Here is a 14,598-nt window from a genome sequence, read left to right as displayed (position 1 = left end):
GAGGCCATGACGTCATTTGAGCGCCGACGGAGGAAGGGCCCTCTTCCTCTGGCGTCCCCTTTGGTGTGCGCTCCGGAGGCTGAGAGTGGCTCGCAGACAGGCACGTGCGCTGCTGAATGGAGCTGGTCGCTGGCTGCTACGAGCAGGTCCTTTTTGGGTTCGCTGTGCACCCGGAGTCCAAGGCGGGCGGCGATCGCGAGGTAAGTGCCGAGGGACCGCCGCAGGTGTGGGCGGACAAAGGTCTGGTGTGCTTTCCACAGGACCCAGGTAAACTGTATGATCTCTTAGGGAGTAATTGGCGAATCAAGCTCAGGAGACTTTAAGTACAAGTTAGCTTTTTAAAACATGGAGTAGGCATTTCACAAAACGAGATAATGTCTGTTATCGGGGATATTTTTGACCACGGTGCACGAAGGAAGCTGGCATTTCTGCAAACGGGTAAATGAGTCGTCGAGTATGGATTTAAAGGTCGCTCCCATAAGTTGACAGCCAGTTTGGATGTTCAGGATTTAATGAGGAACAGTTCGCTTTTCCACTGAGTTTCTGTCCTGAGTTTTAAAAAATATTAAAACTGGATCAAGATAAATCCCTCGTTGATGAAGAAAATGACACGAATTCATTATTATTGGACCCTTACTTTGGGGCCATTATTTGCAGTGACGTTGTAAAGAAGCCAAAGGTATGGATCCTGCAACTAAAGATCTTCCCGACATAAGAGGGGAGAGAGGACTGGGAGACATACACGAAAGAAATTACAACAAAATATAAGCATTTTACAGGACGTGTGAATAAAAAATTCAGTAAATTACTATTAGTTAAACAGATAGTTAGGATATACCCAGAATTAGAAATAAGATCTTTTAGCCCAGGACAATTTTTACTGTTAAGCAATCCCAGGTATCGCTTCAAAACCTGTTTCACTGAGTCTTCTTTCTGGAGAAGTCAAGGTGCCAGTCTTGAATTAACCAGAAAATTGGAAGTATATGACTTGACTAATTGCTTTTGTTTATTTTGTTTTCTTCTCTGGTTATTAATGTGTCTTTGGCTGAAAGATGACATTTTTTGAATATTTAAAGCTGATGCTACTGATTCTATTCTCTTTGTAGCAGTGTTGCTTACTACAGACACAGGTAGTCCTCAACAATCCTCTGAGGCAGATACAGTTGGCCCCATTTTAAAATGAGGAACCTCAAGTTAACATAGGTTAAGTGACCCGCTCAAGGCCACACAGCTGGTATTTGGCAGACTTGGGACTCAAATGCCTAGGTGTCTCTGACACTTGAAGCTCCTAACCATTACCCAATATTTCTTCTAAACCTAGACAGATAGCCCAGATAGCCAACATTCCTTCTGTAAGATGCACAAGCAAGGGTTATTCTTTGATGTATGGTCATAGCAGCCCCTCGGGAATATTGTGCCTTTACTCAAAAGAGGCTCCCCTCGGTTTTCATTGATGGAAGAGCTATTTGTTGCTGTAGTTATTTAGGAATTAATTTGCAATAACACATCTTAAGTGTGTTCAAACAAATTTTGGTGGTTTTTTTCTTCCTTGGTTTGTTCTTTTTGCTAATAGTTCTTGATGCATCTCCTTCAGTTTGAGAGGTGTGTGTGCACTCAATCACACTCATCCAACCCAAAAGTTACATGTCAGTCAGTGTAGAGTTCTTGAGGCTTCATTGGTCATGCTCTAGGGCTTATGTTCATACTAATGAAACATACTCTTAATCTGTTTATTTTTCTTTATAGGACTTGTCATTATACTTATATCTATGTAACATATTAATTTGTTTATTGTCTGTCTCTCCCACATGGATGGCAGCTCCATTAGAATAAGTTCACTGCTATATGTCAACTACCTAAAATGATACCAGGCACATAATAGTCATTTAGTATTTGAGTGAATAAATTCAGATCAAAATGTGAACATTTGAATGAATGAACAGTAGGTGAGTCTCACATATAAGTAAATATAATAAGGAGCTAAGGAGTTGGATGGGACCTTAACGTCTCTGTAGTCTGGTCTCCGTAATTGTTTTGGAGTCACCATACTTAGCGTTGCACTCCCATCTTCTTGCTTCAGCTTTCTTGTTCAGTTCTCGGGCTCTTTGTTTTCATCTAAATATCATTGCATGTTTTTTTTCTCCATTTGTAGGCTCCTTTGGTAGCCCTCATGGATCGTGGAACCACTTACCTGTTTCTAGAGAACTATGATAATGATTGTGACATTGATTGTGTGTTTCACTCCGCAGCAGAAATGGACTCCTGTGGCTGACTTTACTCACCATGCGCACACTGCCTCCTTGTCAGCAGTGGCTGTAAATAGTCGTTTTGTAGTCACTGGGAGCAAAGATGAAACAATTCACATTTATGACATGAAAAAGAAGATAGACCACGGGTCTCTAGTGCATCACAATGGTAAGAAAATGATACCCTGTTAGATAACAATGTTGAGGCATTATTCCTTTACAGATTGACTCTCGAGTTCATTAAGCACGTTCTGTGCTAGGAAATACAGAAATGAGAAACATGGGATTCTTTGTCCTTAAGTTGTTTACAGTCTGTATTGGGAGGTGCTTTACTCAGTTGGGGGGAAGGGGAAGAAATGAATTTTCACTAAAAACTTCCTTAAAATGACATCTCAATTACCTTAAAGAGAAATATCAGTTGTTAGCCAGCTGAAGTTTGCAAAGAGGGAGAAAGGGCATTCCAGGCAGAGCAGGCAGCATTTTGATAGCTAATTTTACTGAGGGTATCATGTACCAGCAGTGTGCCCAGAAGGTACCGCTATATCTTCAGTTCAGAGAAGAGAAAAATCTTGGTTCAAAGATGTTTCATGACTTGTCCAAGGTCACAGAACAATGGAAGTAGAACTTGAACCTACGTCTAGAGCCCATGTATTCTGGAAAGTGGAAAGGAAGAACTCAAAATAGTAGAATCAATTAGATATGTACTTAGTTTAGGGAAACGCAGCCAAAGAAGTTAGTTTCCTGCAATTAAAGGCAGATAAGATTGGTGACGTTTTTCCTACCCTGTCTTCATATGTTTCAGAAGTGCCACACCAAGCGTGGTTGTCTAGCAGTAAATTTGGAGTGATCAGTGTCTTTCTTTTATTAGGTGGTTCTTAGCTACTTTGACAAGTGTCTTGTTTTACACAGAAGCTAGGCTTTGAGTGATTTCAACATATGTTCCTTTTCCTCTCTGTCTTCTACTCCCAGTTCGTACAAGAAAAGCTCTCTTTCTAAGGCTTGGAAGAAATAATTTCAACAAAGCTGGTGTGTCCAAACCGTTATTGTATTCAACAATAAGAAAGGAACTTAGAAGGAGTTTGGATGGGGGACGAATGAAGTAGGGCCCACGATTTCCTTCCTTCCTTCCTTGTAGTAATCTTGGTTTTCTAACAGTTGGTAATCGATAAGCTCTTTTCCAGAGAACAGATGGAGTCATGGGCTGAAGGAGTAGATGTGGGAAAGCAAAATTCCAGGGTAGGAAATAAGATAACCGGGAAAGAGGAAAACACAGGCAGAGATAGCTAAAGCCTCCCACTTTGAGATGGTGGTATGTAAGCCCATATTGTCTTAGTGCATTTTTTGGGGGGTGCAAAATTATGCATCAGAGCTCTTTGGCTTTTTCAATATAAAGGGTAACGTAAAGAATTGACCAGGAGGTGTGCAGATGAACAATGATGACCCAGGTTTCACATTCTGTAAATGACAAAATAGTAAATACTGAGGCTTAGTGGCCATGTGGTCCCTGTTAGGATGACTGGCCTGTGCCGTGGTGCAAAGCAGCCATAGGCGTCTTGTAACTGAATGAGAGAGGCTGTGTTCCAGTAAAACTGCACTTACAAAAGCAAGCCGCTGGCCATATTTGTTCTGCAGACAGTTTTGCTCACCCCGAGCTGTAGGGCGGCTAAGCTGGCTGACAAGCTTCAAAATGGGGAATTTCACTTGAGGACAAATGAATAATGGCATGGACTGCTTTGGGGAGCTAGAGAAATGCGGGGCTCTTCCATCACTTCACCTCCCTTCAGCCTCTTAATATTTGAGGACAATGAACGTATCTCCCAGTCTCAAGAGCTGTAGGGGAAATTCATAGGCAATCCAGACTTCAGTTTACATGTAGGGGAGTGGAGTGTTTTGTGAAGAAATTGAAAAGATGTAGGAAAATTTGTTAAGTACAGGAAGGAGATTATAGAGGGCACAGTGGAAGAGTGTAACATTTTAAGTTCTTATGACTGAATCAGAACTATGGAAAAGTCGAATCAAAATCAGCTCTGGAGTAATAATTGGTTTACGGATGATTGGGTAGCTAACTATTTAGAAAGTCGAAGTCATGTGGCTGTACATCGCGGCTTGTTCCCCAGGTGAGCTGTTAGCTGCTTAGTTTTGATTGACTTCTGCTCAAACAACCCTTCCACCTCGCTCCTACATGTATGATTATGGAGATTTAGAGCATGAAAGTGGACTTATGAGCTTAAATCTATACCTAGGCATATGAAGAGAAACTGCTGAAAATATTTGTATAGGCTTGAAACTGTTATATTAAAAAAATTAATTTCCTCACTTAAGATATTAAGGTTTATTTCAGTAATACTTACATTGGATGTTTTACTTACCGCAGCATAGCCTTCAAACTAGAAATGGAATTTGCATTCAAAATGAACATCACTTTTGCCTATTTTGTTTCTCCACAGGCACAATAACTTGCCTGAAATTCCACGGCAACAGGCACTTAATCAGTGGGGCGGAGGACGGTGTCATTTGTGTCTGGGATGCAAAGAAATGGGAGTGCCTGAAGTCAATTAAAGCGCACAGGTGAGTCCTGCTCTTGCCCGTGGGTGGTCTCCAAGTGCCAGTTAAGTTGGGGGCTAACTGTTGGTTTCCTTTTAGAGGCCATGTGACCTTCCTTTCTATTCACCCATCTGGCAAGCTGGCCCTGTCTGTGGGTACAGATAAGACATTAAGGTAAGTCATTAGTGCCCAAGAGCAACTTGACTAAGTGATGGTCTTTGTTCTCCAAGTACAACAGGAACCCACCGCCAGGGTATCTTTTACTACAGCGAGTAGATGCTGTTTCTGTATTGCCTCACACCTGTCAGCCATTTAAAAATACTGCGATACAAGGAAAGGTTGAAAGCTAGTGGAACTTTTCACACTGGGAGGAAAAAATGATAAGCTCTGTGTTCACATTACATTTCATTTCATATGTACATTACATTTCAGTCATTGTAAGCTTAGATGTAAAGAGGAGCATCGTCCTAGTAAATGTTTTACAAGGTGAAACCTTTGGAAAATAAAGGGATGTGGGAATACTCTTTTAATGAGTTAATCTTGCTTGATAATAAATATTACAGATGTTACTATAAGAAGATGGCAGTTCTTCTAAATAGCCATGTATCTAGTAAATTGTCATTTGAGTGTGTCTTCATTATGCTTACCTTTACACATAGTAGAAGTTAATGATCGTGCTATAAGTGAGCTTCTTGTTTTGCAGAACATGGAATCTTGTGGAAGGAAGATCGGCATTCATAAAAAATATAAAACAAAGTGGGTATTTTTGTTTGGAATGTATTTGATAATACCTTGGTGGAATATGAATACACACACACATACACACACACACACACACACACACACACACACTCTTGTGTGTGTGCCTATACACATTTATGTACTTGCATGATGATGGTTACCTCTGAGAGCAAAAGCTTTCGGTTACTTTCTCTTCCCATTTTAGATTGGGGTTCCTGTGGCTCTGCCACCTACCAGCTCTGTCCTTTAAGGATTCTTTGAACCCAGTTTATTGTCTAAAATTTAACATGCAAAATGTATCATGAGTTTGTTGTGAGTATTCAGTAAGATAATGGCTATGAAAATATACAGAATAAATATTTGCTATTTTTAAAAATAAATATTTGCTATTTTTATTATTACTGATCATTTTATTTTTATTTATGAAATTAAAAAAGCTTTGTTTTTTAACTTAACAGATGCTCACATAGTGGAATGGTCCCCAAGAGGAGAGAAATATGTGGTTGTCATACTGAATCACATAGATGTCTATCGACTTGACACAGCATCTGTTAGTGGCATCATCACAAATGAAAAGCGAGTGTCTTCTGTTACGTTTGTTTCAGTAAGTGGTCAGAAATCAGTGATAGACGATTAGTGTGTACACGACGGTCAGAACTGTTGATGACATTCTGGATACTGTTCTTTTCCTCTCTCCTAGGAGTCTGTCCTTGCAGTGGCTGGAGATGAAGAAGTTGTAAGGTTTTTTGACACTGATTCCCTAACGTGCCTCTGTGAATTTAAAGCGCATGACAACAGGTTTTTGTTTTTTTTCAATTTCTGTGTATATGTGTAAAGTCCCAATAAGTGTTATATATGCAATAGTTTTATAAAGCAGGGTACATGTTTTTTATGAACAACTGCAGAGACAGACATACCTGCATATATATATATATATATGATACCTATGTGGAAATGTCTTCTTGGCTTTAGTGATGCAAAAGCGGTGACGTTGTCATCAGGACTAGTCATTTGCACAAGAGAATTTTCCAATAATTTCATTATACTTGGGGCCTGGAATCAACCATATTTGAATGGGGGAAAAAAATTAAACAATCTTGAACTTTGCCCCAACCGGTCCTCCCTTTTTGCTTAATTCCCTCTTTCACCTCCCTCCCTCCCCACTTTATACCCTATTTGTTTTTCCTGCAGGAGAAAGAAATGACATTACTGACTTCTGTTTTGTGGCAGTCTCTGTTGCCTCTTACTGTTCATTATTTCTAGGGGTAGACACTGAGTCTCAGAGTAAATAGGTGACTGGGCCAAGATTACCCCACTGTTAGGTGATGGAGCTGGGATCCAAACCCAGCTCGATCTGCCTGCTCCTGCATTTTCCCTATAATTTTGAAAAAAGGTGATAATGTATAGAGTTACACTTTAATGTGTTTGTTTTATTTGCATGTTCCCCTACATCTTAGTTCTTATTTTCTTTCTTTTTTTTTTTTTTTTTAAAGATTTTATTGGGGAAGGGGAACAGTGTGTACTTCCAGGCCTTTTTTTTTTCCCCCAAGTCAAGTTGTTGTCCTTTCAACCTTAGTTGTGGGGGGCGCAGCTCAGCTCCAGGTCCAGTTGCCATTTTCTAGTTGCCGTTTTCTAGTTGCAGGGGGCGGAGCCCACCATCCCTTGCGGGACTCAAGGAGTTGAACTGGCAACCTTGTGGTTGAGAGCCCACTGGCCCATGTGGGAATCAAACCCGCAGCCTTAGGAGTTAGAAGCTCTAACCGCCTGAGCCACCGGGCCGGCCCCAGTTCTTATTTTCTAAATACGTAATAGGTTTTGAGAAATCTCTCTTGGTAAATACTCAGATAAATACTTTGTAAATAATGCAATCAGTATACAGGCCGTAGTTAAGGTGATCAGGGAAGGGGAAGTGAGACCTTAGGGATAAAAAAGGAACTCTTTCTAGCAGGAGAGAACGGCAGGCGCACTGATCCTGAGGAAGGGAAGAGCTGGGTGTATTTCAGGAACAGATAGAAGATCTGTTAGATAGAAGACTAGACGAGATTGAGCCAAGTGGTGCACAGCCGTGTAGGCCGTTGTCATCAGGAGCTGAGATTTTACATTAAATGCCTTTGTAGATTTTGTTGTGTTTCTTATTATGGAAAAATTTAAAGGCAGATAGACCAGTTTAAGGAAGCAGCCCCTACAGACCCACCACCAGCTTCAGCAGTTGTCCTTTTATAGGCAGCCTTGCTTCATAAATATTCCTAGCCACTTCCTCCTGTCCCGTGGTACTCTAACACAGATCCTAGGTTTGTAGGATTTTAAGCTTGGGAGTAACATGATTTGATTGACATTTTTAAAAATTGTTACGGGGCAAAAGTGAAAGCAGAGACCAATTAGACTACTTTATCATTCAGAAGAAAAATGATAGTTACTTTCACTAGGGGTGGTGGCCCTGGAAGTGAGAGGAATGGATGTATAGGAGGAAGCCTTGATTCATCTCGTCTTACTTTTTTCTCTCTGTACTGAACTTGTAGTTTCTTGCGGTGAGGGGCTTTGTTTAAAATAGTATATTTCCTTTGCGATAACCTGATTATTTATAGTTATAGTCATCTTTACAACTTTTTCTTAAGATATGGTTAACAGTCAATTTTATCTTAGAATTTAGACGCTGAAAAATGACTCCCTGACTCATGGGATGTGAAGCGTAGTTATGTTTTAGCAACATTCATGGAGCAGTTTGGAAGCACTTGAAACATTGAAAAATCAAGACTGTGTGTACTATTGTACTACTTGAAGAAAGAATCTTTTGTGATGTTAATATTTCTATCCTAGGGTAAAAGACATGTTCAGTTTTGAAATTCCAGAGCATCATGTTATTGCTACAGCATCGAGTGATGGTTTCATCAAAATGTGGAAGCTTAAGCAGGATAAGGTCAGTGTCTGAGCACAATATAAATATACTCTAATGCAAGTCTCGTTATCAGTATTACTTTGAGTTAAGGGAGGTGCAATTTTTTTTTTAAGGGTCACAAGTCAGAGATCTTTAATAAGCTTTTTAAATCTCTTCCAGGCCTGATTGAGATTTCATGGTTTTAAAGTTAGGGTTCCACAGTGCTGTTCAGGGGTTGGAATGGGTGAGTCTGAGCTGACAGGATCTCAGAACTGCTGTTTCAATCAGGGAAATGCTACTTGCTTCCTTTTCATTTATTGAGGCTCTCTGTAAAAATTTGTTAGATAAAATTACTGCCATTAGTGTGGTGGCTGGTTAACTCAGTTGGTTAGAGTGCAGTGCTCTTAACGTTGCCGGTTTGATCCCCCCATGGGCCGCTGTGAGCTGCATCCTCCACAACTAGATAGAAACAGTTACTTGACTTGGAGCTGATGGGTCCTGGAAAAACACACTTAAAATAAATAAAAGTTAAAAAAAAAATACTGCCATTACTTAAAAAATTTTTGGAAATTCCTGATCAGTTATGGAACTAACAATAGTTTTGAATGAGATAATTGAAAAATTAAATTCCCTTCGATGGTCTCCCTCTCATACACTGTCTTGCTTTATCATGCTTAGTTCTCATAAACACATTCTGTGAATATGGTTTGTAAGTGCCTACTTTGTGCAAAGTTCTTTGTTGAAAGAACAAGAAATGAACAAGACAGTCCCTTTCCTTAGTGAACTTAAAATTTCTGAGTTCTCAGAAATTGGTTCTGAACGACGTAGTCAAACCAATCATGAATCAAGATAATACATGTCTTCTTCTAAATAGCCTATTTTATTCTCAGGAAAATTTTTAAATTCCCATGTTATGAATTTTTCTTTCTTGTTTTAGAAAGTTCCCCCATCTTTACTCTGTGAAGTAAACACCAAAGCCAGGCTGACGTGTCTCGGAGTGTGGCTAGACAGAGTGACAGACACGAAAGAAAGCCAGCTTCCAGCTGCAGAGCCTTCTGGTAAATGAATTTGATCATTTAAAAAAATGGAATGATCTGTTATCTTTTGAATTGTTGAAGTGAAGGAGATCCAGATAACTTCACTTTATTGTCAGCCTGTGTTTGTTTCAAAGGGAAAAAACGATCTTTAAATGCACTGTCTCTTATGTTTTAGTAAGTGAAGAAGAGCAGTCCAAAGGCAACAAAAAGGAATCTGGTGATACAGTGCAGGAAGAAGAAAGGCAGTCAAAGCTTAACATGAAGAAATGTGCTTTAACTGGTGTCAGCAATAAGCCAACAAAAGGAAGTAGCCAAGTGTTGACCAAGAAGAGGAAAATGGTAGAGACGTTGGAAAAAAAGAAAAGAAAAAAGGAGAAAATACGAATGATGCAGTGAATCCCAGATTTCTCCTAAGAGAAAAACTTTTTAGATGGAATCATTCTTTTCAAATGTAACTAAATTTTTTTTCCCTGAGTAAAAGGAAATGTACAGCTTTGGGAGAAAATGTACAGCTTTAAAATCACTATATCATTTTTAGATGGTTTGTTTTTTTTAAACGGTGGTAAAACTATTTTTGGTAGGCGACTATTTTATTAATTATGGTGATGTATAGTATGTTAATGTATAATATATAATTTTTACTGTTGTGTAAGGCAAATAAAGAACTTTCTCAAAGTAATGTAGTTTAAAAAAATACAAAATCTTGAACACATTCTTTACCAGAAGTAGATAAAAGTTATTTTTCAAATTTTTCTCCTAAATGGGGGAAGAATTAAAAAACAGCCTTACTTTAGCTTGTTCAAATGGTTCTAGTAATTTTAATGCAGATTTTGTTAACAAAAGGTATAAAAAGATTTTCATATTAGGATGTTGGGACAAACAAAATTATGGACATATAATATGTATGTATAAAGCATATATTTAATTTTAGAGCTGCATACATAAGAAGGTTATTAGAGAGGTTGCCAAACCTCGTTAAATTGTTTTTTTTCCAAGCAGTGGATGACATGGTAATTTAAGGGCAGGAAAAGGACATTTCCATTTTTTTCCCCATCCATTTCAGGCCATAAAAAATTAGCTAATATGACAAAGGTAGTCTTAAATTCAGCCAGTTGATTAATATTGTCATCTTCTTTCCTCAATAGATTACTGAATGTTTTGAAAAGACACATTAATAGGGGATTTTAGGTTTGAATTAGCTGGACAGATGTCAAGTACATGAAGCCACTAGAGGAATCCCTCCTGATTAGGCAAAATACGATACCTGACACTTGGAGACCGGAGTTGCCTCTCACTTCATAGGAGGAAATCATCTCGGGAATGAATCAAATTATGTGTCTGATGTTTTTGTCTACCTCTTTTTTAACTTATTTCAGGCCCATAAACAGAGAGGAGTGTAGATTTGGTTTTGTTTTGAGACTTTAGTTTTTTAAGAGCTGTTTAAGGTTTATAACAAAACTGAGACGAAGGTGCAGAGATTTCCTGATTCCCCTGCCCCCACACATGCATAGCGTCCCCCATTGTCAGTATTACGAGAATGGTACATTTTTTTTTTACCAAGGGTGAACCTATATTGACATAATAATCCAAAGCCCATAGTTTTCCTTGGGGATCACTCTCGGTAGTGTACATTCTATGGGTTTGGGCAAATGTATAACGATATACCCGTTAAAGTAATAGAGTATTTTCACTGCCCTCAAACAACTCCTGTGTTCTGCCTATTGATCTCTCCCTTATCCCCTACAATCACTGGTCTTTTTATATATTATCACCATAGTTTTGCCTTTTCCATAAGGTCATATAGTTAGAATCACACAGTATTGTAGCATTTTCAGATTGGCTTTCATTTAGTAATATGCATTTAAGCTTCCTCCATATCTTTTTATTGCTTGATAGCTCATTTTTTTAAGTGCTGAATAATAGTCTGTTATCTTATATGTATCACAGTTTAACATTCCCCTACTGGAGGACATCTTGATTCCTTACAAGTTTTGGCAATTATGAGTAAAGTTTCTCTAAATATTCACGTGCAGGATTTTGGGTGGACACAGGTTTTCAGCTTCTTTGGGTGAAGACTAAGGAACGTGATTGCTGTACTGTATGGTAAAAGTATGTTCAGTTTTTGTAAGAAACTGCCAAACCCATTTCCAGAGAGGCTGTACCATTTGTCATTCCCACCAGTCATGTGTGAGAGTGGCTGTTGGTCCGCATCCTCACCATGTTAGGTGGTGTCAGTGTTCCAGATTTTGGACAATCTAATAGGTGTGTAGTGGTATCTCATTGTTTTAATTTGCATTTCCCTGATGACACATGATGTGGAACATCTTTTCATCTGCTTACTTGCCATCTGTATATCTTCTTTGGTGAGGTATCTGTAAAGGTCTTTGGTCCATTTTTAAAATCTGATTATTTTCTTACTGAGTTTTAAAAGTTCTTTGTATATTTAGGATAACAATCCTTTATCAGATGCACCTTGCAAGTATTTTCTCCCCATCTACGGCTTGTCTTCTCATTCTCTTGATATTATCTTGCAGAACAGAAGTTTTTAATGAAGTCCAGGTTATCAGTTATTTCTCTCATGGACCATATATTTATTTGGTGTGTCTAAAAAAGGCTCCACCATACCAAGATCATCTAGGTTTTCTCCTGTGTTACCTCCTAGGAGTTTTATAGTTTTGCATTTTACATTGAGATCTACAATCCATTTTGAGTTAATTTTTGTGGCAGCTGTAAGGTCTGTGTATAGATAACTTTTTTTTTTTTTTTGCATGTGTTTTGCACCATTTTTCAGAAAGACTAATCTGCTTCATTGTGTTGCTTTTGTGCCTTTGTCTAAGATCAATTAACTATATGGTGTACTCTTTATGGGCTCTCTGTTTTGTTCCATTGATCTATTTGTCTATTCTTTTGCCAAACTGTCTTGATTACTATAACTTTATAGTAAGTCTTGAAGTTAGGTTGTGTCAGTTCTCCAACTTTGTTCTTCTTCAATTTTGCCTCTCCATATGAACTTAAGAATCAGATTGTCGATATCCATAAAATAACTTGATGGGATTTTGATTGGGATTGCATTGAAACTAGATCAACTTGGGAAGAACTGACATCTTGACAATATTGAGTCTTTCTATCCATGAAAGTGGAATATCTCTCCATTTGTTTAGTTCTTTGATTTTATTTATCAGAGTTTTGTAGTTGTCCTTATACAGATCTTGACAATTTGTTAGGTTTAATCTTAAGTATTTTATTTTGGGGGGTGCAAATGTAAAGGGTGTTTATAATTTCAAATTCCACTTGTTCATTGTTGGTCTGCAGGAAGGCAATTGACTTTTGCATATTAATCTTGTATCTTGCAACCTTGCTGGAATCACTTAATTGTAGATTTTTTGTCGATTCTTTCAGATTTTCTACATAGATAATCATGTCATCTGTGAACAAAGAGTTTTATGTCTTCCTTCCCAACTTGTATACCTTTTATTTCCTTGCCTTGCCTTTTTGCACTAGCAAGAACTCCTTGAAAAGTAGTGGATTTTTTTTTTAATTCACCTTTTTGAGATAATTGTAGATTCAATGAAGTTATAAGAAATAACACATAGAAATCCCATGTACCCTTTGCCGTTTCCCCCAATGGTAACATCTTGGAAACTATAGTAAAATATATCTGGGATGTAGAAAAATGATACAATCAAAATACGGAACACGTATCACAAGGATCCCTCATGCTGTCCTATGGCTTCTTCCATCCTGTACTTTTACACTCCACCCTCTCCTTAACCGTTGGCAGCTACTCATCTATTATTTGTCTCTAATATTTGACACAATTATAATAAGTGGAATTACACATTTTTGGAGGGATGGCCTTTCACTCAGCATAGTTCTAGAAGATTGATCCACATTATGAAATACTCGGTATTTATTAATGAGTGGTATGGTATGGATGTACCACAGTTTAACCATCTGTTGAAGGACATCTGGTTTCCAGTTTTCAGGTATGTATAAAGTCACTATAAATATTCCTGTACAGGTTTGGGAAAGCATTACTTCTGGGCAGAGGTGGGGAGCTTTGGATCCCTGTGGGGTCTCCAGTGACGCTGGAGAGGGGACTTGTATCAGCCAGTGTGGATGAAAGATCTTTTCTGACACCACCCATCGGGCGAGGGCACCTTATTACGGCCTCTTGAGGCTGAAAGCCGAGGCTCCCACTAAGACTTACCTGGCATGGATCAGAGTGGGGCCAGTTTTTTTCTGTGGTGTTTGGCTGGAGTAGAGTGGTTATTGTCTACACATTTTCTATCTTGCGAGGCTGTTGCTTTCCTGGTCCTTTAGAAAAAGCTGGATTTTGTTGGGGCTTTTTTTGTCTGCACTATTGGCATTTCTGGGCTGCCAATTTCTTCGCCTCCTAATCTGGAGTGTATGGGGGGAAACAATTTAGGGAGTTCACTACCACATTGTTCCTCTGGTCCTGAGTCCCTAGTTGGTTTGCCTTCTCTCCACCTTTGAGAATCTTATGTGTGATCAATACATGATAGCCGTGGTTTCTTTGTGTCTTTAGGAAGAATGGGAAATTATGTCTACTCCCTCTTCCTGGAAATTGACATTCCCTCAATAGAGTTTTCAGATTGAAAATGGATACAAATAATTCCCCTCATGCCATTCTCTCTAGAATAATGATGCGGGATCAGCTTATCATAAACAAGTTACTTGATGCAGTTTCCATATATTTAATTCCAGTGTCTAGGAAATGCATATGAAAACATTTCCATCAGCTGTTAATTAGGGCAGCATTTAACTGAAGGAATGAAATGACATTTTAGCCTCTTCAGCTCATTTCATTAAGCTTAAGGGTAAGACCTTAAAAACTTAGGTTGTATATTTTATGTTTGTGTTCTCAAAAAGTATAGGATCCTGAAGTCTTTTCCAAATATCATTACCTTTGCTTTTGCATAACATCATTTCACATGGTTGCTTGTGAGTAATTCTAGTTACCTTATTTAGCTCATCTCATCGAAAGTGAAGATACTTGATTAGGAGGACATAACTAGAAGGGTGACTGTTAAACTCTGCAAAATGCTCTTAATAAACCTAGGAAAGGGAGTTGTGTTTTAGCTCTGACTCTATCACCAAACTCCCTACTTAACCCTGAGCCCTTTATCCTTTC

The 14,598-nt window shown here is 38.6% G+C and overlaps 1 protein-coding gene across 2 annotated transcripts; it reads left to right on the top strand.

Annotated features, from left to right (window-relative positions):
* Positions 1-34: 34 nt before the first annotated feature.
* PAK1IP1 (PAK1 interacting protein 1) lies at positions 35-10,142 on the top strand. Of its 2 annotated transcripts, none has more exons than XM_019752345.3 (10): positions 35-200; positions 2,253-2,415; positions 4,694-4,814; positions 4,890-4,964; positions 5,494-5,546; positions 5,990-6,135; positions 6,232-6,329; positions 8,349-8,448; positions 9,344-9,464; positions 9,619-10,142. In XM_019752345.3, exons 1-10 carry the CDS (start codon positions 117-119, stop codon positions 9,837-9,839), a joined length of 1,182 nt encoding a protein of 393 aa, XP_019607904.3. In that variant the 5' UTR covers positions 35-116; the 3' UTR covers positions 9,840-10,142. The 2 variants fall into 2 exon arrangements, with proteins under 2 accessions (XP_019607904.3, XP_019607903.3); XM_019752344.3 differs by having other exon boundaries at positions 2,250-2,415; positions 9,619-10,139.
* Positions 10,143-14,598: the final 4,456 nt, after the last annotated feature.

The sequence above is a fragment of the Rhinolophus sinicus genome, chromosome 14 (assembly GCF_057876585.1).
Source record: "Rhinolophus sinicus isolate RSI-liver-muscle chromosome 14, RSI-T2T, whole genome shotgun sequence".
Lineage (NCBI taxonomy): Eukaryota > Metazoa > Chordata > Mammalia > Chiroptera > Rhinolophidae > Rhinolophus > Rhinolophus sinicus.
This window is presented reverse-complemented; position numbering and strand designations above follow the sequence as displayed.